Raw genomic sequence first — 24,280 nt, 5'->3', positions numbered from 1 at the left:
CAAAATTTGCTCAATTTTATATTGGGTTGCAGATCTTTCTCTTGAATGTGTTTTAAAAGCTAGTAATATGTTAATCAAATTAATCCTTTGACTAATATATGTCTGGCCTTTGTTTTTTGTGGTTTTTCTGGTTTAGATATTTAAATTTAACAGTGCTTTCTTATAAGGCGTCTAGATTTTGTCTCCATTAAAAAGTTCTTGATCACCACTGAAACCAAACAACCAACCAACCAACTGCCAAATTTTTCTCCTAGTGACCATGGTGATAACAACAGTGATAATGATGATGATAATGGTGTTAAGCCTTAACATCTAGAATTTTATTCTAAAGAATGAGCTAGAATCTAAGCTTTATCTACTTATTTTTTACTTTTCCAACTGCCTATCTTGTAGGTTGAAAAATCATTTCATCACATTGTAAAATGCCTTAGATGTTTATTTCCTGGTTTCTCTTTTGGTCCATTAACCTGTGTGTCTTATTCTGCTAAGATGAAACTGTTTTAACTTCTTTAACCTTATAATACATTTATAAAGAGCTGAATTTCCTTTACTACACTACCATTTCAGAATTCTTCTAGCTATTTTCACAAATTATTTTCATACAATGTTGGTGACTTAGATTCATTTATAGATAGCAAATATTTAAAATATTGACTTTTGGGAGTTCCCGTCGTGGCGCAGTGGTTAACGAATCCGACTAGGAACCATGAGGTTGCGGGTTCGGTCCCTGCCCTTGCTCAGTGGGTTAACGATCCGGCGTTGCCGTGAGCTGTGGTATAGGTTGCAGACGCAGCTCGGATCCCGCGTTGCTGTGCCTCTGGCGTAGGCCGGTGGCTACAGCTCCGATTCAACCCCTAGCCTGGGAACCTCCATGTGCCACGGGAGTGGCCCAAGAAATAGCAACAACAACAACACACACAAAAAAAAAGAGAGAAAAAAGACAAAAAAAATAAAAATAAAAATAAAATATTGACTTTCTATCCAAGAACAAGATATGTCTTTCCACTTATTTAAGTTATTATATACATTTTTTGTCTCTCAATAGATTCTAAAGTTCTCCAAAATTCTGCAAATTTCATGATAGATTTGTATCTACATTTTTCTTTTATATTGTTATTGTAAATGATACATTTTATTTCATTATAATTCATTATAATTTGAGTTGACTATCTGTACTTAGAAAAGTTGATGGGTATTGTATATCTTCTATCAGCCACTTTTCTGTATTCTCTTGATGTTTTTCAGTTTTTTCCTTTGAAACTCTGCGTTTCCCAGATCTACAAAATCATTTTTATTCTAACGATCATTTTCCATTTGTTTTATAATTTTAATGTTTTTCAATTATTTGCCTTGTCTAATTGCATTGGCTAGTATGTTAAGAACAATACCAAATAATACTAGTATCTATTGGCATCTTTGTCCTAAATTTAAAGGTAATATATTTACCTGTATGCTTAGCTATCTTATATAGTTTTGGATGAGAACAAAAGACAAGACAAGAAAAGGGAGTTCCTGTCATGGTGCAGTGGTCAACAAATCCAACCAGGAACCATGAGGTGGTGGGTTCGATCCCTGCCCTTGCTCAGTGGGTTAACGATCTGGCGTTGCCGTGAGCTGTGGTGTAGGTTGCAGATGTGGCTCGGATCCCATGTTGCTGTGGCTCTGGCCTAGGCTGGCGGCTACAGCTCTGATTGGACCCCTAGCCTGGGAACCTCCACATGCCGCAGGAGCGGCCCAAGAAATGGCAAAAAGACCAAAAAAAAAAAAAAAAAAAAAGACAAGGAAGTACATTGCATTCCACTCCAAATATGAATACTATGCACGTATTAGGGTTGTCAAATCTTTCCTTAGCTCTAATCTATCTTATTCTGAATTTGAATGAAAACTTGCCCCATATTTTCATCTATAGTTGCTTTAAGAAGTATTACTAATCATTGGTGTATGCAATATTAGTTAATCTTATGTATAAGTAATAAAATATAGTGCATTATAGAAAGTAAATGTCTTTTTAAAAAGAAATACACACACACACACACACACACACATATTACCAAGACAACATAAAGCTGTAGAGGTACTCAATGTATTATTTATAATTTTTCTATATAACCATTTTCATTAATTTAGTAAAGACAAGCCTATGTTTGACTTTCAGTTTGTGATTACATTATCTTCCTACTATGAGACGTGTGTGTTTGACATCTTTACAAACAAATGAGCTGAAACAAATAAAACTCAATTCGCTTGAGATTTTGAAGACATCTGGTGGAGTTATTTACTGAGTAATTAGACCAAGAGGTGGGACAATTCCCTAATGGAAACGGCCATACAGTTGGATATGCAGTTATTTCTACAATCATCAGCTTGCATGCAGTGAGCATATTGACTCTAAAACTCACACACAATTATGTAGAGCTGCCACCTGATTTTCTAAGACCATTTGTGTTATGTAAGTATATATCTCATCTCGCATGCTTTTTTTTTTTTTTTAAAGATGCTCTTCTCAGTCCTCTCACAATCTGTTCTATTTCTTTATGTTCCATCACTTAATAGCTCTTTAATGTTAGAGACACTGAATGCAGAGCTCTTTCAAATGCTGGTCAGCACTTGCACCTCATTAATCCAACATTTGGATACAAAAATAAATTAACTACAATTGAATTTGGAAACCACATCATTTCAGTATGTAAAGATGTTTATGAAAGAAAATGAAGATATTTAAATACTTTCACTTTTATCATATTTTTCATAATTTAGCTTGGAAATATTGATCAGTAAAATCTTAATATTTAAAGTGTTAATTATAAAATCACAGATCTGGAAGGGATCTGAAAGTTCAAATTTGTCTTTGCTTTACTGAAGAGCAAAAACTCTTAAACCACCACACAAAGATATATATCTTTCCAATTTAAAAGCACTCTAGGAGTTTCCATAACTATCTTAAGTTACCCATTGTAGAATAAAAACTTGCTATCAAGAAAGTTTCCTTTATGACCAATGTAAACTCCACAGCTTATTAAGATCTACTTTATCTTTTCTATGGCTTTAGTATTTTACTGTTAAAGATGATATTTACAGAGCAAGAAAATCGGGAATAAAGCTAGTAGCAAAGATACTTTGATCAAGACCCACCCAAATGGAGGCCAAACTCACCAATTCTTCTCTCTGATCCCACAGTATCACTACTCTCAATCACTCTTGATTTAACACTAGCTAAGAATTGGTAGTTAGGATTCTTTTTTAAGTGGAAGTTAAAAACACAGAATACAGTGTTAACAAATTTTTAAAAAACACATAAGGGGAAATAGGCATGTAACTAAACATTTGATAGTCATGTAAACAAGTACCATTTATTTTTAGTTGAACACACTCCTCAATCCCAGGATATTTAGAACTGACACTATATTTAGACTTGACATACAAGTGAAATTCGAGGGCATCTTTAATTAGGGTATTTTTTTTTTACCATGATTCATTCTATTCATTTTCATTATTTATCTTCTTAAGACTGAACCATGCTTTAATTCTACATAGTTCAACAGAAATCAAATCAAGATTTATCACAGTTCATTTTGCAATGCATGGAAGGAGATCACCAAATCATAACCAAACTGATTTAAAACTTTTTACCGAAGGATAATAACTTCATTTTTAATTTAAATGATTGAAAGAACAATATGACAACATGTCAAAGTAGTGAGTGAATCCTAAATAGCAGTCCAAATACAATGGCAAACTCACCAGAGGTTTCATCTACTCGTTCGTCTACTATGTGGTCCTTCTGATGAACCCATTCACTGTTGCACTTGAAGTAGATCTGGGTGGCAGGGCTGGCTTTACAGTACAGGTTCACAGGCTTATTCTTCACAATATAAGCTTCTTCAGGCTCAATAAGGAAATGTGGCAGAGGCTCAGGTGGATCGGATGGAAAGGTTTCTGGGAGTTCATGAAAAAAGTCGTCGTCTGGTAAAACAAGAAGAAAGTAAAAAATGTTCAAAACTGTAGCCATTTGCCTGGCACTCACTACTTTTAAAAATAAGGAAACCATGGGTAATTACTAGTGAAATTTATTTCACTTGCCTTTACTAATCAAGGTCTACAAAGGACTTGCGTATTCTCTAAGAGGCATAGAGTCTAAACAGTAAGATGTTGGCCTGAGTTTTCCAGGAACTTAGAGTCAACTGTGAAAACTAAGTTGTTTTCGAGCTGAACTTACTCTAGTTTGAGCTGAGCTGGTTAAGACTGGATAAGGCCACTGATCAACTGGGCACGTTTGGTGACCTTTTGATGTCAGAGGGCCAAAAACTCCACCTTCAGATTATGCTAAGTGCTTTCATTTTTTCAAGAACAGAGACCTGTAGCTTAGTTACACCTGTGCAGAAGGAGAATTAACCACCTTTTCCCAATCACCTTTATCCAAGCTCCCCATGCCTTAGATAGATTTACCTCTTTATTCTCTCTTTTTTTTTTCTTTTTAGGGCCACACCTGCAGGCATTTGGAGGTTCCCAGGCCAGGGGTCCAATCAGAGCCACAACTGCCGGCCTATGCCACAACCACAGCAACGCCAGATCCGAGTCACGTCTCTGACCTACACCAGAGCTCACAGCAACATCAGATCCTTAATCCACTGAGTGAGACCAGGGATGGAACCAGCAACCTCATGGTTCCTAATCGTATTCATTTCTGCTGCACCACAACAGGAACTCCTTTATTCTTTATCTCATAGATACCACAAGACACTTGCCTTCAGGTGGGTGATTCTGAGACCTGCTCCTTGTGTCCTCACTTGGCTGCCTTTCGAATAAACCCCCCCCTTTTCCTGCAAACTATACCATCTCTGCATTTTGGCTTGCTGCGAGCTGTGTGAAACAAACCTGGTTCTATAACAATAATGATTCCTACATCTCTATGTGCGTAGTTGCTATGAACTAGGCCATATGTTAAGCCTATTGACTAGTTGTTCAATTAAGGATGTATATAGTTATTCTCACTGTTACACATGGCAAACTCAACATCCAGGAGGATAATTATCGTGTTCTGAGAATACAGGTAGTAAACAGCAGAACTAGGATCAGAAGGCAGGTTTGTTTCCCTCAAAAAACTGTGATCTCCCCAACATATCACTACGCCTCCCACGACACAGTGTTACCCTTGAGAGCTGAGCAAGCAAAGGAACTTCATTAGAAAAATTTATTTGAAAAGTATAAGGCTTTTAGGTAAATCTTAATTCCTTTGTAAGGAGCTTAAAAAAAAATACTAGAAACATGAGTTAAAGGCCTTTTTAGATTTGAATCTGTCATAATTTTTAAAAGGTGCTGCTTCATAGCATATTCATTCACTCCACCAAAAACATTTACAGAGCTCTGAATTATACTCAACACTGGAAATACAGATGATAACATCAAGTCAGATAACAGATCCACAGTAGAGCCTAGAGTCAGGCAATGCTCTTTAGTCTTATTTGGAAAATGTATCCCAATTATCATGTTCGTTAATGACTAGTCAAGCCTATTCTGATTAGAATATTAATAATACTAGAATATTAACATGAAGAACAATAGTCTCATTTTTATATTTGAAATTTATCAAACATATTGCTCCTACCTTCTTGTTCCAACACCACTGAATAAACAAAGCCTCAAAACCATTTGAGATATTAGCATATTTGAGGCACGGTTTCCTTTGAGTTCTGCATGATTCCAAATAAAAAAGAAGAAAATAATAAAAGTGCCTTTAGGAGTTCATTGTGGTGCAGTGGGTTAAAGATCTGGTGTTATCACTGCAGTGGCCTGGGTTGCTGCCTCCAGTAGGTTTGATCCCTGGCCCTGGAACTTCCACATGGTACATGCATACATGCACACAGGGCCAAAAATAGTGCCTTTAAAAACCCTATTATTGTATTCCACAAAAGTCAAAGGAGTATTTCTTTCTCTCTTTTCTTTTTCTTTTTTTTTCTTTTCTGGCTTCCCTGTAGCATATCTAAGCCACAGTTGCAACCTACGCCACAGGTGTGGCAACTCAGGATCCTTCAACCCACTGTTCCAGGCTGGGGATTGAACCTGCATCCCAGCGCTGTACAGACACCGCTGATCCTGTTGTGCCACAGCGGGAACCCCTAAAGGAGTCTTTCTGATACACTACACTTAGGTTAAGCCTACTTATTTTCCTCCTATGAGTGATAGTGAAGAACAAAACTATTATTAATTCCCTAAGTTGATTAAGTACCCTAGGCTAATATGTAACAGTAAAACTGAGGCCAAAATTGAAAGTTTTTACAAGTTCTTTAAAAGTATGTATATTCAGCTGCAAATATCGGTTATGGTATTGGTAGTTAAAGACTGGTTGCTAAGATGTTATCTTGGAACTCATTTCATCCTTGATTAATTGTGGCCCTGTGCTGGGGGATGGCCATTGGTCAGGGCGACATTTGCCCACTAAGAAATGTGGCCTGGGACTTTTTTGATCTAGGTCATGTAGTAGCTGTCGAATATAATGACATCTGGTCCCTACCAATCTGTTTTGTAGTAGAAACTGGCTTCATTTGCATCACAGACAAAACTAGCTTTCAAAGCTGTTCCTTGATTATAAATTACTAAGCCTGCAATGTAAGTGATGTTTTCTGTCTCCAACTGGCTTTCTCACTTTACGTCCTTAATTGGCTTTCTTCTGGCAGGGAATCATCTCTGGTTTTTCTATTGTTGAACATCAAGGACCCAAACTGTCAGCTTACTAAAGAATAACTTCATTTCCATCAATTTCAGCTTCTTCAGTCAATATGCAAGAACACTCAAGACTGCTTAAATAAACACAGTTCAGAAAGGCAAAGGAATGGGGAACTGAGGTATTGACAGATCCATCAGCCTGAAGCTGATGTCTTGAAGCCTTATTCCATTTTTTCTTGTTTGTCTCTTTCAAAGCACTTACTGTTATATGTAATGACAGACAGTGCTGATAATCAATAAAGTGCCACAAAATATCAGACTCAAGTTCTATAAAATGTTAGCTGCTGTTTTTAATCATTATTACTCATGAAGGTAGAGGGTCAACTCGATTTTACTTTTTACTATCGGGGTCTATTTATACATACAACAACACGTGTACGCGTTTCATAACAATATATTCATTTGGGTATGAAAAATATAAAAGCCCTTTTTTAGTCATTGTTTTAGAAGGTGAGACTTGTTCCTTCAGAAGTAGTAACGATTGCAAGATATCAGATGATCATGTACTACCTTACCTTATTCATTAATGTAGCAAAAAGATTTACATATTTATATCCTGCAGAAAGAGAAGCACTAAAAACTGATTATCCCAACCTACGTATATACCCTAAGCACATATATTTTCATCCTTTACTTCATCACTGACTTAAGCGAAGTTCAAATGTAAGATGATATGAATTGCTTAAGTCATTTCAAAAAATTTTCTTCTGGAGTTCCCTTCATGGCTCGGCAGTTAACGAACCCAACTAGGAACCATGAGGATTCGGGTTTGATCCCTGACCTCGCTCAATGGGTTAAGGATCTAGCATTGCTGTGAGCTGTGGTGTAGGTTGCAGACACGGCTTGGATCCCACGTTGCTGTGACTGTGGCTGTGGCTGTGGCTGGCAGCTGTAACTCTGATTTGACCCCTAGCGTGGGAACTTGCACATGCTGCCAGTGTGGCCCTAAAAACCAAAAAAAAAAAAAAAAAAAAAAAAAAAATTCTTCTGAGTATTATTATTTTATTATTATTATTATTATTTGGCCACATTCACAGCATGAGGACGTTCCCAGGCCAGGGATCAAACCTGTGCCAGAGCAGTGACAACACCAGATCCTCAATCCCCTAGGTCACCAGGGAACTCCTCTCCCGAGTATTTTACTGTAAACTACTGAGAAGATTAATGGAAGTTGAGAAAAATCACATACATGTTTTCAAGTCAAACAAGGCTCTGCTAACGGCTAGAAAAAAAAGTAATGATTTGATATATTTAGAAAATGTATAGACTAATTTTTGTGTCCTTAATTTTGAGTTTTAAGACAAGAAGATTACTACAAGGAAAGAGACATAATTGTCTTGGTTTGAGGCATCATAAAGTGTTGATTTCTTTCAAAGCATCTGTTAAATATCACTTAATATGTAAATCATTAAGGAATGATTTCTATCATGTGAAAATGTTTTCATCATGTCATAAATCCAGTGTTTCCTTAATATATCATTCTAGTCTCTGTATGAATCCTGTCTCTCAAGTTTGATATCTAGAGAGATGCCTTAACCAATGACAACCTATTAGGTTGCTAATATTTCTTGTTATATGTATATTTAAGTCTATGCCCTAGATTAATTCATACCAGACAATAGGGCACATCACTTTTTAGTACTCAATTCAGGTGTAAGAATGACATTTATAATTTTCAAGACCCAGAGTCAGCAAGATATGTATCGTGAAGTAGAGATTACAAAATCCAAGTGGAGTGACTATCAGTAGGCTCACAGGCTGTTGTGAAATTCCTCCCTTCTTTATCTGCAACAGATGGTCTGGGTACCATGCCCAACCATGGAAACTGGCCTAGATAATAACTCCCCCGCCACCAGGTTAAGCATGCTCAGAAAACACTCTCTGTGCACGAGACAAAAAAAAAAAAAAAAAAAAAAAAAAAAGTACCACCATTAACTTCCAGATATAGTGGTATTTCATAAATTGCCTTTTTATCAAATTTCATCTTATACTTTTCTTCTAGAGTAAGTAAAGAATTCAAACATGCAAGTCAATTCTCTTCAACCAAAATTATAAAGGGAAATGTCTGAGTATTTAAATATCTAGCATGGTTACATCTATATGGAAAAAGTGAGCATCTTTAAATACCAGGTATATTTAATAAGGAAAAAGTGAACACTTCCAAATACCATGTGTATTCAATAAGGAAAAATCATCTGCAAGTGATTATCTGCCAATACTGCTTCATGAACATTTAACTGCTCCATACTATGGATTTGCCTCTCACACATGGAGAAATCTACTTTTTAATTTTGGCAACCCGCGTTACGCAACTCTTCCTAATTTTCAAAATTAGTATGAAACATTAGTATAAATGCTCTTTGAAGACAGGGACTACTATCGTTTTCATTTTTATTTTCCATAACTCCAGCATAGTGCCAGGTACTTAGGGCAATAAAAATCTCACACTAATGGTAAGTGATCACTCTTAACAGATTGACACAGTACTTTAGAGTTTCTAGTGCCTCAAATTCATTTGCAAATATAAGGTTTCATAAAAACAGTAAGATCTACAAACTGGACTGGCAATGAAATTTGTGTGGCCCAATGCAGAATGAAAATTTGGGAATCCTTGTAAAAAATGCATTAAGAATTCTGAGATGGTTGACAGTAGAGTATGAAACCAAGCACAGGTTCTGTGTGCCAGCACAGGTCACATCCACATGAACCTGGCCCTGTCTACCAATGTCAGTTAGCTGAGCGTTCCACTTCAGGTGAAGTGAGACGTGAACTCACATCTTTCTTAGTGGATATCTGTTTTAAAACGTATTTGCTATTTCCCAGCCTCTTATACGATTAGATATTTCCTAGAAGACACGGCTTTTCAGACTAAGAACCTCGGGTGCCAATCAATCTTCTAAGCAAGTGTCTTTGCAATGGCATACAAGGGAAAGTGTGTGATTTTATCTGCTCCTGACTTTCCCTTTGGAGGTCCTCCAGTGCCATCCGTGGGCCTGATCCAAAACAAGTAAAATTCCTGCCACACCGAGGTTAACATTTTTAGGGCACCAGAGGGCTGTTTAGTACATGAGAATAATAAATAAGGTTTGAGATTCTACTTTGAACTGGTGGACTGTTTACTGAGATCAGCTCCTTCATGCAATTCATTTTACTACACAAACCAACCAGCTTTTTAATACCATTAAGGTCATGCTGCAAAACTTGAAGCTGTAAAAGAACAATTTGATCTTCAGCTGGTGCGAATAGTGAGTGCATCTTCTTACCACTTTATTTCTTAATATAAATATCCAAAGAGCCTCCTAAAGTCTTCAGGGAGATAACAGAAACTCAATTTGTGAATAGCAACTTCAGACTGTGAAGTTATTTCTGACAAGTGCCACAGTATCTTAAGTTATTATACATTGTATAAAGGCACATTCCAGATACCGATATTGCCTGCCTCATGCTCTCTGGGGAAAATGATTTGATTAATTAAATTGCTAAACAAATTTTCTACATGCAGTTTGTGCAAAACAACAAAGTAAAATTTCTAAAGTTGGTTTTATTCTGTACATTGAATTCTGTATTAACTTAAAGCTATAGTTACCTTTTGATCCATATAAATTATTATTATTCATTTTAACCTCCCCTAACACTTGACATAATTTTCTACTTTCTACCATTACTCAGTAATAATACTGTCATTTTTAACTTGATATCAAGTAAATCTCGGCATTTCCTTTTCTGCTACCTCATATACATATGAGAAGGCTTTGTACCATGTATTATTTTTATAGACTTTCATTCCACCTAATTCTTGACAGGAAAATATTATGCTATGAACATCAATCTAGGAAGCTTTAGGTTTCTGGTTTTATTGCTATGTATCAAGCCTTAATTTTCATCAACTTAATACATACATTTCTATATTTCTGAATCATAAGACTTAAACTATTATTGCTTATATCATAAAATATAGGACTATTATCTCTTTGTCTGAGACCTGAAGCATATTCTTCTGAAATGGAATTTACTTCCAAATGATCCAAGAGCAATTTAAAATGAATGACTGCAAAGCTAATTTTATCTGCATTTGGCTGCCCATCCATCAGAGAGATAATTCATGATATATTACAACAAAAGGCAACTGGAATTAACTATTTGAATGAGACTCCAGCTTATTTTTAATACTTGGATTGAAATATCCTTTGGAAGACAAAGACTATGTTCTATATTTCAAGCAGTGTATTAATGGATTCATCATTTAAATTTAAGTAGCTGAATATATAACGCCTTAAATGTATTGTGCAATTTGGAGATAGTGCATGATTTCTAACTCCAAAAGAAAAAAAAAAACTTTTTCTTGCTTTTAAAGAATTTCCAAATAATGCCCATACATTATTAATAGTGACATGAAGCCAGCATGCTATTTGACATGCACTTAGCTGTGAAGGAAGAGACACCTCCTTCTGTCCCAGTTTAAGACTGTATTATTTCTGACTTTTACTAATATAAAATCCTCCTAAGTGTTTTCCTGCCACAGTTTCTATCTCTGCCATGTGGTCTATCCACCATGCTCTTGGAAAAAAATTTTCAACAATACATTTGCTTTCTGCTTCAAATAATAAATATGATGTAAAGCAAGATGATAAGTTTCTTTTTACTTATCAGATTAGCTAAAAAATACTAAATGATTGATGAGTTGTTAAGGAAATGCATATTTGCATGTACTGGCTGTAGTGTAAACTAGTGTCACAGAAAAGGATATTTGACAATATAAATAAAAATTAAATCTATGCACACCTTGAAAAAGATTATCCCACTTCTTAGAATCCATGTTACAGACATAATGGCACCCAAATATAAACATTTACAAAGCTGTTCACTGCAGTATTGTTTATTAAAAAAATAAATGATATATTACAACAAAAGATAGTTGGACTTAACTATTTAAAGGAAACAAAAACAACTAAAAATCAACCAAGCAATGGTTAGATAGTTATTTATGATCTATCCTTCTAAGAGCACACTGTTTCACCAAGAAAAATAAGAGGCAGATTTGTATGTATTAAACTAGTAGGCATCCAGTGTTCACCAAGTAAATAAAACTATGTTTCAGTCAATTTGAATGGTACCACTTTTTGTAAGGAAGAAAGAAAAGAAGGGAAAGCACAAAGGAGGGAGAGATGGGAGAAAGAAGTGTGTGTGGGTGTGGGTGTGGGTGTGGGAGTGGGTGTAGATGGCTACATCACAAGAAGAAGCCTACTGCAAAGCCTAGAAGCCAAAGCTGAGAAACATTAACAGTAATTACTTCTGAGGAGAAAACTGGAGAGCTTTGGGGGGATTTTTATCCTCTATTTGGAGTAGGTTTTTTAAAGGCCAGATTATGGATGGTTACTATTTTTAATGTGTTTTTTGAGTTTTTATTAAAGTTAAGAGATGGAGAAATTAAACAATCCCATGAGCAAGCTATTGCTTCAGCCTGGAATAACCATCATAGGTTTTTTCATTAAATTAACCTTCCCAAATCAATGATATGACTCCACAAGGCCTGATGTGAGGTTGTCACTAAAACTTGTGTTCAAAGACCATGTTGCTTATAGCTATATAGCATTTATTTCATTCTGCCTAGTTTAATCTCATTTTTCTCTTTATTTTCCATTTCTGTAATCTCCTCATCTCTGTGAATTTCTGACTTTGAACTAAAATAGCTTACTATCTTTCTCAAAATTTGTTTAAGAATAAATATTTGTGGATCACCATCTATATGCTAGGACTGTCTTAGTTGTTACAGCCAAAGCTGCACTTTACCTCTCAATGAAATCTTTTGTCTTATAAAAATAAATAAATAAAAGATGTTACATTTATGAAAATATGAACTTATAATAAAAAAATAGCCTCTTAGTCTGGTTATGTAAATAACATCTTTATAATTCATTAGTACTTAACTCTCATCTTAAAATGTTTAATTTTTGGATGTCGGGAAGGTCTGCTAATACATATAGAGATTTATGCAGTGAATTAAGAAGAACTTCTACAATTTTCTTACTCTCTATTAATAGTTAGAAGTACAAATCTTGTACTATTACTTTGAACTTCAGGAATCTAAGGGATCATTTAGAAGAATATTATAGAAATGAAGCAATTATCAATAGATAGATAAGACAACATAAATTTCAGTGTAAACCTAACTAGTTAACTAAAAGAAAGATTTATGGCTGAAAAGAATCCAGTAAAGACCGAATAATTCAACATTATATTCACATAACCTATGCTTCTCTTCTTCCTGGAAGACTCTTTGATAGTGAGTTTTTTGTGTTAACTTGGCCAAGAATATATTACCCAATTATTCAGTCAAACACTAACCTAGGTGTTGCTGTCAAAGCATGTTCTGGGTGTGATTAGGACAAAATTAATTTGCTTGAGTAGGAGAAATTATCCTAAATAATCTAGGTAGGCCTGATTTCATCAGTTGAAAGACCTACTAAGCCTTTTTAAGCAGAACCAGGGCTTCCCTGAGTCAGTGTTTGACTGAGTAACTGGGGTCTGTAGCCCAGCCTAGGTGACACATAAAGCTGGTGTCACACTTCCTGCAATTTTATCACCACCTTGTTTCATACTCTTACTCATTGTTCAGATATCAAACACCCCTTCTTCCAAAGGCCTCCCCTTTCAAATCCTGGACATTATACCCCAGATAGCATCTCCTATTGCCCTCTACTCTTATTGTTTATATTTCTTCCCCACTAGAAGGTAGGACCAAGAGTTAGGGATAGTGCTTATCTTATTCACTTCTGCATAACAGGCACAAAGTTCAGAGGTTTTTTTTTTTTCTTTCCATTTGACTTTTTGTTCCTATAGAAGTTCTATAGGATAGAAGAGATGTAGGAATTACTCTATCAACAGACATTGTGAGAAGAAATCTTTGGACAAAATACAATAGAAATACACATATTTGATAAAAGCAAAAATAAACCAATGGGACCTAATCAACTGACAAGATCTGCACAACAAAGGAAACCATAAAAAAAAAAAAGACAACCTATGGAATGGGAGAAAATAATTTCAACTGAAGCAACTAACAAGGGCTTAGTCTCTATAATATACAAACAAGTTATACAACTTAACAGCAAAAAAGCCCTGAACCCAATTGAAAAATGGGCAAAAGATGTGAATAGATATTTTTTCAACGAAGATACACAGATAGCTAACAGACACATGAAAAAATGCTCAACATCATTAACTATTAGAGAAATGCAAATCAAAACTACTATGAGGTACTGCCTCACACCAGTCAGAACGGCCATCATTAACAGGTCAACAAATAACAAATGCTGGAGAGGTTGTAGAGAAAAGGTACCCTCCTACACTGTTGGTGGGAATGGAAATGGTCACAACCACTCTGGAAAAGAGTATGGAGGAGTTTAGGTAAAACTAAATATAGAACTACCATATGATCCAGCAATCCCACTCTTGGGCATATATCCAGATAAAACTCTCCTTGAAAAGGATACATGCACCTGTATGTTCACTGAAGAACTATTCACAATAGCCAAAAACTGGAAACAATCTAAATGTCCATTGGCAGATGAATAGATTAAGAAGCTGTGGTATATGTACACAATGGAATACTACTCAGCAATAAAAAGGAACAAATCCTGGCACTTGCAGCAACATGGATGGAACTAAAGACTCTCATGCTAAGTGAAGTAAGTTGGAAAGAGGAAGCCAAATACCATATGATATCACTTATATCTGGAATCTAACATATGGCACAAATGAACCTCTCCACAGAAAAGAAACACATGGACTTGGAGAACAGACTTGTGGCTGCCAAGGAGAAGGGGGAGGAGTGTGAAGGACTGGGAGTCCGGGGTTAAGAGATGCAAACTTTTTGCATTTGGAATGAATAAGCAATGAGATCCAGCTGTATAGCCCATATATCTAGTCCCTTATGATGGAGCATGATGGAGGATAATGTGAAAAAAAGAATATATATATACATACATATGTGTGTGTGTGTGTGTGTGTGTGTGTGACTGGATCACTTTGTTGTATAGTAGAAAACTGACATAATGCTGTAAACCAAATATAATGGAAAATATTAAAGTCGTTTAAAAAAAGAAATGTGCATATTTGAAAGATTACCCTTTAGTGTTAACAAGTACAGATTCAGTTCCCACATCAAAAAATTATATCTTTTTTATGGCTGAGTAGTATTCCATTGTGTATATATACTATATCTTCCTAATCCAATCATCTGTTGATGACATTTGGGTTGTTTCTATATCTTGGCTACTGTGAATAGTGCTGCGCTGGGAACTATTTCAGGAAAAAAGAATGTATACATATATGCATAACTGGGTCACCATGCTCTACAGTAGAAAAAAAGGTGTACTGGGGAAATAACAATTGATTACAATTAAGACTACTTGAAGAAAAATAAATAAAAATTAAAAAATAAGAAAAAGGAAAATAAAGCTGGTAGAAGCTTTAAAAAATTATATCTACCTTCTATGCAACTGTAAATGTCATGCATCATGAGTTGTGCACAGCTTTGGACTAAATACATTCCCTCACTAGCCAGAGTTGAATTTAAAATATTTTGTGAGTGAGACATAAAACGATACATCTGATTACAATGCCTCTTCAACCTCTTGGCCTTATTTGACACTTCATTGCACCACTCCCTCCTTTTTGAAACTTCCTCCTCTCTTGGGGACTGTGCATTAGCACTAGATTGCTTCCTGTCCTACCTCTTTGACCTTTCTCTTCTTTCTTTGCTGCTTGAATATAGTGAGATACTTGCCAAGGTTCTTTCCTTTAGTCGCTCCCTTGGGCATCTCATCCACAACTCTGCCTACAATTATCAGATCATGTCACACACATAATCTTCCAGACCACCCCGCTGCTTCTTAAAATTCTTCAGTGCCTTCACATTGACTGAGAACAAAATCAGACTCTTTACCAAGGCCAATAAGCATCCACCTGATCCGACTGCTACCAGCCTTTATGTCTCCTTTGCAACTCTCCTATCCTGTCCTCGTCATGCTCGAGACAGACAGACGGGTATTCATATCTCTGAATACACCAAACTCAGTTCCACTGAGAGCTTGCACTTGCTCTTCATTTTTCTAGGAAAGATCTTCCCCCTCCTTCTTGCCACTTCGGTTTTAGTTCAAGTTGCCTCCTTGCCAAAGAGACAAGCTCAATCTCCAATGTCTAAGAACATGCTATTCTATTTGATTTCTTTTTATCTCCTATCACCCTCTCAAGTTAGTGGCTTATTTTCTTTTCCTCACCCACAAAAATCCAAGCTTTATGAGATCATAATTTTTACCCATTTTGTTTAACACTCTAGCCTCAGCCTTGGCATCAGATAAAATGGTCTTTGCTCTAAAACTAGCTGCTTCTTTTGATTCAACTCCTTATTTCTGACTGTAATATTCTCACTGTCAAAGCCTGGAGTCCCCTCTCCCCATCAAGCTGAACCCACAACATGCACAGTGCATAAAATCTGCTCTACACTGTCTCTCTCACCATCAACCCTTATTCCTCTTTCTATCCCCAGAACTCCAGTTGAGATCTTACCATTTGCACTGCAATTATTACAAGACCCTTGTTTCTGATTTGACTTGCCATCTATTTATTATCTATACAGAAAGTGGAATCATAACAGCTTTTGCTGGAAACTTTCAGTATTAACAAAATGTGGCCCCCAATTATTTTATTTTATTTTTTATTTTATTTATTTTTTTTTGTCTTTTGTCTTTTTGTTGTTGTTGTTGTTGTTGTTGTTGCTATTTCTTGGGCCGCTCCCGCGGCATATGGAGATTCCCAGGCTAGGGGTTGAATCGGAGCTGCAGCCACCAGCCTACGCCAGAGCCACAGCAACGCAGGATCCGAGCCGCGTCTGCAACCTACACCACAGCTCACGGCAACGCCAAATCGTTAACCCACTGAGCAAGGGCAGGGACCGAACCCGCAACCTCATGGTTCCTAGTCGGATTCGTTAACCACTGCGCCACGATGGGAACTCTGCCCCCAATTATTTTAAATTTCAACTTATTTACCATCACTTCACCAAAGCTAAACTTGGTAAGTCTGTATTCCAGAAACATAGCTTAAAAATTGTTGTCACTTCCGTATATTTGTTCTGCACGGAATGCTTTATTCCCTATTGACTCTTCAATGCCTATCTCAATACTACTGAAAAATCTATTCATAATCCTCCCAGAGAAACCATTCTTTACTGTTCATTTGTAAACATTCTTTAATGCAATTTGAGAGTCCCAACTATTTTTGTATTCCTTACTGCAGCCGGAGTCATACATATATCCGTAGGCACTAAAATTTTTCTCAATTGAAGTGAACATATCAAAAATTATTATGAAGAAAATTAACACCATTTCCATAGATAATGTATTATGATAAGTCAAATTATCAACTATAACCTACCTGTATCTACTCATCAAAAATCTGTATACATTTTTTTATCTATGATGGAAATGTTTAAATATATGAAAAATCACAGAAGAGCTCCTCATTTCCTGTAAATCCAAGCTCATCTGCATGGTATACAAGCTCCTCCCTAATCTGAAGCATGTCTATCATTCTACCTTCTCTCACTGCTCCCTGCCTTGACCTCTACATTCCAACAGCATAGACGGTCTACCCTGCTATGCACCCGACATGCAGCTTCTACACCTTCTGTCTTCAGTGACATTCCTCTTCTAGTTCACCTGCTCCTCCTCATCCTCTATGTCCCAGTTCAGACATCACTGCATTCAGGAAGTTTGCTTTATTTTCCTCACCTATGCAAGCTTAGAACCTATCTCTCCCACCCCCTCCCTTCAAATTTGTTAAGAGCTTATATGTATTTCTAACACTGCATTTAACTTTGTAACTAACTGGCTCTTATTCATCTTTGATTATTGGGTGTTTATTATAGACCTTGGAATTCAGTATATATTTTCTGAGTAAATAGTTGCAGGGCTTTCTGTATCTTGGGGAAAACACATAGACTTTGAGTTTTCATGGACTATGAATTACGTAATTTCTACTTACAATATATATATGACTTTTGGCATTTCACCCAACCTCAGTTTATATGGCTATAAAATGAGTAGGTATAGTAATATGGTGATAGGGTGCAGGTTACCTGAAGTAAGGTAATAGGAACAATTTAACATAGAGCCTACCACAGATAAGATCATTATGATAACTATTCGCATTATTTTCTTGTCATATTGCTACTGCGGATACTAAGTTTATCTCATTTTCCTAAACACATACTAGAATGATAGTATCTCTTTAATCCATTTTCCTGAAACATCCTTTCTCTCTGGTGCCTAATAAATCCTACTCTTCTTTCCAAATTTACCTTAAGCTTTCTTTCCTCAAGGAAGTTCTAGACCCACCCAGCATGGGTTTGTTGCATTCTCTCTCTCACCAAGGCACACTGAGCATTGTTATATTGTTACACTTCTCACGGAATAATATTTCATACCAATGTCCCTGGATACACAGAGAGTTTCTCTAAACAAGATTTAAGAATCTGTAGTACCCAGCCATGTTTGGTACACAAAAGGACAAAAATATGAATAAAAGATTATGTTTATTGAATGAATGGACGAAGAGCTATAGAAATTACTGAAACTATGCTACACAAAATTTTTAATGTAAAAGTCAGTGCTCTTATTTTTCTACTTTGTAACAAATGAGACTTTAGATTTTCTATTAGCATTTTCTTAAGAGTCCTCCTTCTTTCTTGTGGGCATATAAAATATTCTATCTCATCTCAATCCTCTCTCTTTTAAAATTTTGGACATAATTTATAAATAACAGTTCAGAATGTGCTCTCTCATTAATAGTCTCCATATATACAAACTTTAGTTACATATTATTCCCAAAATATGTTTATTTTGCTGCTTTGGAGGAACCAGCAGGAGGTGGTAAAGAAAAACTGAACTGCAAGTTGGGAACTGATTTTGGTCCCAGTCACTCCCCAATGACTTATTGCTTTTTGTGAGTGCGGTTGGGTAGGTTGATAGGTAGGTTAGTATTTTGAGAACTAAAATCACAGCTGTGAGAATATCAAATACAGAAATAGCAGAGCTTCCAGAAAGTGAGAGTACTGGAGAAGTCCTCTAGTCTAAAAGTCTCTGTTTCCATCATGACCATTGGTCAGGAATGTGGCAGGGAGGCCAGTGTTACAACAGTGGGAGAAAGACACTCAGAGAATTGTCTCATTTGCCTGTGCCATGTCTTCAGGGAATTGCTTCTTTCTTTGTGCCCTGTCTCACTGAATGAGTGGCTGTCACCAAACTGTGAAGTGGGGAAAATATGGTGCAATCACTTGTGGCTGAAGACAAGTAATTTGCTGCATAATTCAATAGCTACATACATTTTAGAATTGGCTCATTTGATTTATTTATTTAGTTATTTATTTATTTACTCTTTTTTAAGGCCACCTCTACAGCATATGGAGGTTTCCAGGCTTGGGGTTGAATCAGAGCCGTAGCTGCTGGCCCATACCACAGCCACAGCAACATCAGATCCGAGCCATGTCTGTGGCCTACACCACAGCTCACAGCAATGCCGGATCCTTAACCTGCTGAGTGAGACCAGGGATCGAACCTGCATCCTCAAGGATGCTAGTCAGATTCACTTCCGCTGAGCCACAACAGGAACTCCAGAATTGGCTCACTTTATAGAAGAGGAAACTGAGGCCCAGCTACTTTGAGTAGCTTGTCTGAGATTGCATAGCTATTAAGTGACAGGAACAGAGCCCCCCAGGCCAATATCGAAATTTCATGGCGTGGGTCTAAATTTTCTGATTATGTAAACTCTGTGGCACTGCCTCAATCCCCCCTTTTAAATTCACTTGACACTTATTTGCTATCTTCTTATTTTTGAGCTACCTTATGGGAATTGCTTTTTATGCTGTTATTTTTTCTCTATTAAAAAGCTATAATACTTACAGATTTTAGTTGCTAAAATTCTATAATAAAAAAATACCAAAAATAGAAAGTGACTCACTCCTCAAGCTCCTTTCTCACTCCCCAACCTACTTACTCTTAACACTAGTGTGTTTCGTTCCAGAACTTTCTCTATGCAGTTACTTATGCAGGTGTGTGTGTAAATGTGTGTGGATACATATATGGCATTAAAAAATACAAATGGGATCATGCTGTATGTTGTTGTCAAGCTCTGTGTTCACCATTGATTTTTATAGTAAAAACATTTTTTTGATGGCTGTACCTGTGGCATATGGAAGTTCCCGGGCCAGAGACCGAATCTGAGCTGCAGCTGAGAACTACGCTATAACTGCAGCAGTGCAAAATCCTTTAACCCACTGCCCTGAGGCTGGGGATAGAACTCGAGCCTCCGCAGTGACCTGAGCATTTGCGGTTGGATTCTTAACCCACTGCACTACAGTGGGAACTCTATAGTAATGCAAATTGATCATCACTTGTCAAAGTGAATGCTATGATATGTCTACTATGTATCAGCTACTATGCTACTATGTTTAGTATAAACTAACATCCAATGTAAAAATTAAAAAAAAGAACCCTGCACATTTAAGGTTTTGGTTAAGTATCTGCATGACACCAACATTTCTGAAGATTTTTACAGCAAAAACAAACAAGAATCACCACCTTTATTAACGTCATTCTTATCTTTAGCCTTGATAGTTGAGTTCTGGGTGGGTTTGTGTATTTTTTAAAATCATAGTTTCCGTGTGGCATGTGATGCAAATTCATATTTCATGAAATCTGCTTATCTGCTTATGAGGATACTGATTATGTATCAATACATCCATTTTTAAAATCCTTTTTGATGGGGCAAAGGACATTCTTCCAGAATTTACTGTTTCAAAAGATAATATCCCCAGAGCACTGAAGAAGATGGTAAGGGTATGAATCACATCCAGCAAGACACAGCCTTGGTTAATTTTTCACACTGTCACCTTTCCTGCCACTGGAAATCACAACACTTGACACTAGGTCACAAAAGTATTAAACCTGAAAGCAGTAACACTTCCTTCTCTATATGAGACCTCACTTCTCCTTGACACTTTACTCCCGAAATCCCTTTAGGCTCCTGGCCTTTTCTCCCTGTCTTTAACTCCCGTAACTAATTAAATCTGGACAAGTCTTTGGTGAAAATAGTTTTCCTTCAAAGTTATTCATTCAAAGTTTCCCTTAAGGCATTCTTTGTCACTTTAGCCTAGCCTGCCATCTTTACATGAAGTTGAAAGAGGTGAGCTATTTTTATAAAATAGAAAAAAATTTCTTTCAAAACCTAAATCTGCCTTGATGTTTCAGATAAAGACTAGATTTTGAAATATGACAAATGCTTCAGCATTTCTAGAAGTTTACAAGTAAACAAAAAGGTCCAAAGACTCTGGTCTCCTTTAAAGACAGTTAAACTTTTAAAATTGTGTTATTATATTTGGAAGTAGTTTATTTAGGGTATTTAGTTAAATTCTTCAGCAAAAGACACAAATGGATTAACCAACCAGTATAGGTGAACTCATTCTCAATAAGTTGTTTTGGGGGGAAATTATAGGACCTCAGAATTAAGCAGCACTTTCAATATTGTTGTCTATTTAGAAGACAAAAGTAAAGATTAAAGGAAACAAGGGATTAAAATTGGGAATACAGCACTGTTTTCTCTGCTGAGATAAAATTAAAATCTGCCACGTTGCCAATTCCTTTAAACCTATTCCCATATTTTATAAATAAACAGAAAACATTAACTTAATTTTGTTTTACAATGTGAAGATCAGGTATGTACTGTTTGCTGTTGATCCAGGGTACTCAGCTTAAGGGCAAAAAGACTGAATGACATTTAATCACGGGTTCCACTATCACTTGCTGAAAGCCCCCAAAGTCTAAGAAGAGAGGAAAAAAAGTTTTCTTAACAAAACTATTTTTTTTCCTATATTATTTAACGACATTATATCATTGTCTCATTTTTTAGCCACCCTGTGGGATGTGACTTTTTATAAGGAGCTCCCTATGTTTTCCATAGATGAAAACCTGGGTTTTGAAATTTTGAGTGTGGTTCTCAAGACTCTCCACCCGTTTAACGGAAGAACCAGGAGAGCAATGCAGGGACTTTCAGCTTTGTAAGCCTAAGTGCTTGATAGGCAGGGCTGCCTCCCAGGACATGAAAACTTAGAATTTAGCAAATCATTATTCATACTTCTCTTACAGTACTTTCCATTAGCAATAACACAAAAACAATAAAAAAAAAAAACTTATAAAGTACTGACAAATTCCAGGTACCCCTCTAAGTACTCTAGATTTATTCTCTCACTTAATTCACACAACAGCACCATGAGTAATGTAGTTGCTTCCATCATAAAGATGAAAAAACAGGTGCAGAGAGAAGTCAATTAACTTGCCCAAGGTCTGCACACCTAAGGATCAGTAAAAATTTTCTTTGAGCGACCCTCAGTACACAGACTTGGAGAATCACCTGATGAATAGTCAGCTCTGTGGAGTGTCTCAAGGAGGTACCAATACCTATTTATTAGTTATAAGTCAAAATGAGACATACAGGTGGCACTTTTTTCAATAGGTAATTTTACAATATTTATCTGCTAGTCTCTTCAGAGAGCACAATGATATATTGTTATTACTCTTCTATTTGGTTTACTTTCTATCTAACTTATTCAAACATCCTTATGTTTATACTTAATATTCAACAGCTTTAAATTACCTGTAAAAGCTATGATCTAATTTAAGAAAAAAGATTTAGCAAATCATTATTCACAATACATAGAGGAACAACAAAACACAGTGGCACCAAATATGTATAAGAACTTTGAAAATTGTTAACTAGTCCAGAGTAGGGTATTCGCACCATGAAAATTTTTGTCAAGTAATAACAAGCTAGGACAATACGCAAAGAATATAAGGAAAATTTTCTAAGACATTGAGTGCAACTTAAACGTAAAATTTAAGAACCTTTAGCTGTAATCCTTGAGCCAGAAATACTAACTTACATTTATCCACCAGCAAAGGGCCTCTTTCAAATATCTAAATATATAAATGACTAGGAACGAATGTAAACTGAGGCCAAGGAGAGAGGTCTGCAGAAAGACAGGGGCTCAGAGGATACAGCTCTGACCGTTTTTTGTTTTAGGAGGTAGATTTCTTGAACAGTATCCATTTTCTTTTCACCAAGGCTTCTGTTTTATCAAAGTTCCAAAAGAGAAATAGGAGTGGACAATCTTTACAAGTGTAAAAGAGGCAAACAGTTTGTGGAAAGGAAGAATAATAAAGTTTCCTCATGCTAAGGAGGTATTTCATCAGCAATGCACTCATGCCTAGAAAATCCAGGTCTTGAAACACACACATGTGGTTATTTTCAGGAAGGCATACCCTTTCTGTCTTCCGTTTCAGTAAACTCAGGGAGTGAAAAACCACCGTGTGAATGCAGCGAGTTCACTGTCGTTAGCGGCATATCATTTTCCTAAAGTTTGAGAGAGCAATGGATTGATTTCAGGGTTCACAGTGGGGCAGGGCAAGGCGGCAAGGTGCACATGGCTTTCGGAAACAATATAAATTCATAGAGCTATTTCAGGCTTTCAGGAAGATGTGATAAACTCCTGGATTGGGTTACACGTTTCCTCCTGCAGGGACTATTTTATCCACTCCTCCTAGATAAGTCAGGCTGATTTGTTGTTTTCATGCTCTGTTTTTCTTCAAATCTACTAAAATAAGCAGGTTGATTTCAGGGCAGATTTCCCCACTCCCTCTTCCTCTGCATGGGTTCAACTCAAGGTCTTGTGAAATCATTATCCTTTTCACATCTTACAGACTGACTGCTGCAAAAAGTGAATCAGAAAGCAAACAAAACTGAACTAAAATAAAATGTGGTTCTCAAGGATGTGTCTTTCTGTGCAAATGTGGATGCCGAATCATGCAGTATTTATGAAGATGTCTCCTATGCAGTAGGGGCTGCGGGCTCTTGACTGTGACTCTTTAGAATACACACAATTCTCTCAGGACATAGCACCACTTCGTTCTCACCAAACCCAGAACCACATCCAAAGTAAATCAAATAACATTCTTTCAATAGTCAGGAGAGCAGAGAAACAAGGAGACTATCTGAACTTTTTTTTTTTTTTTTTTTCCTGTTGAAGTCACTACGAGTACTTCGGGGAAAGCTTCTTCTACTGGTATCAGCTGTCAGGAAAATCAAGCCGCCTTTTTTCATATGTTGGGAAATCAGGTTGAATCCTACTGAACCAAAGACTCCAAAACTATTCCCCTGACTCCTATTATTAGTTTACCCAATCATGCATCTGGATCTTCAGTATCTCAGAGTATCCTGGTGCAGGTCTAAAAAAGTCCTTACTATTAATTATCTACAAATGTGGGTCCTCCAGGAAGGACTGGGTGGATGAGAGAAAATGGGCAAAACACACCGGAATCAGTGTTAGAAGAACTACATTGTCAAGACATCTCTCTGAGCTCTAGTTTCATCACCTGTTAAGTGGACAACACTGCAGTGGCACCGTGTTGTTTTTCTTTGCCCATCAGCTACTTACTCTTGTTCT

At 36.5% G+C, this 24,280-nt stretch overlaps 1 protein-coding gene across 2 annotated transcripts in view; it reads right to left on the bottom strand.

Annotated features, from left to right (window-relative positions):
• UNC5C (unc-5 netrin receptor C) overlaps positions 1–24,280 on the bottom strand; it is a 384,392-nt gene that overhangs the window by 165,253 nt on the left and 194,859 nt on the right. For both annotated transcript variants that reach the window (XM_021100734.1, XM_021100735.1), the window contains exon 2: positions 3,742–3,963. In XM_021100734.1, coding sequence (XP_020956393.1) covers positions 3,742–3,963 — 222 coding nt within the window. The remainder of the gene's footprint in view (positions 1–3,741; positions 3,964–24,280) is intronic.

This window comes from Sus scrofa, chromosome 8 (genome assembly GCF_000003025.6).
Source record: "Sus scrofa isolate TJ Tabasco breed Duroc chromosome 8, Sscrofa11.1, whole genome shotgun sequence".
NCBI classification, from domain to species: Eukaryota; Metazoa; Chordata; class Mammalia; order Artiodactyla; family Suidae; genus Sus; species Sus scrofa.
This window is presented reverse-complemented; position numbering and strand designations above follow the sequence as displayed.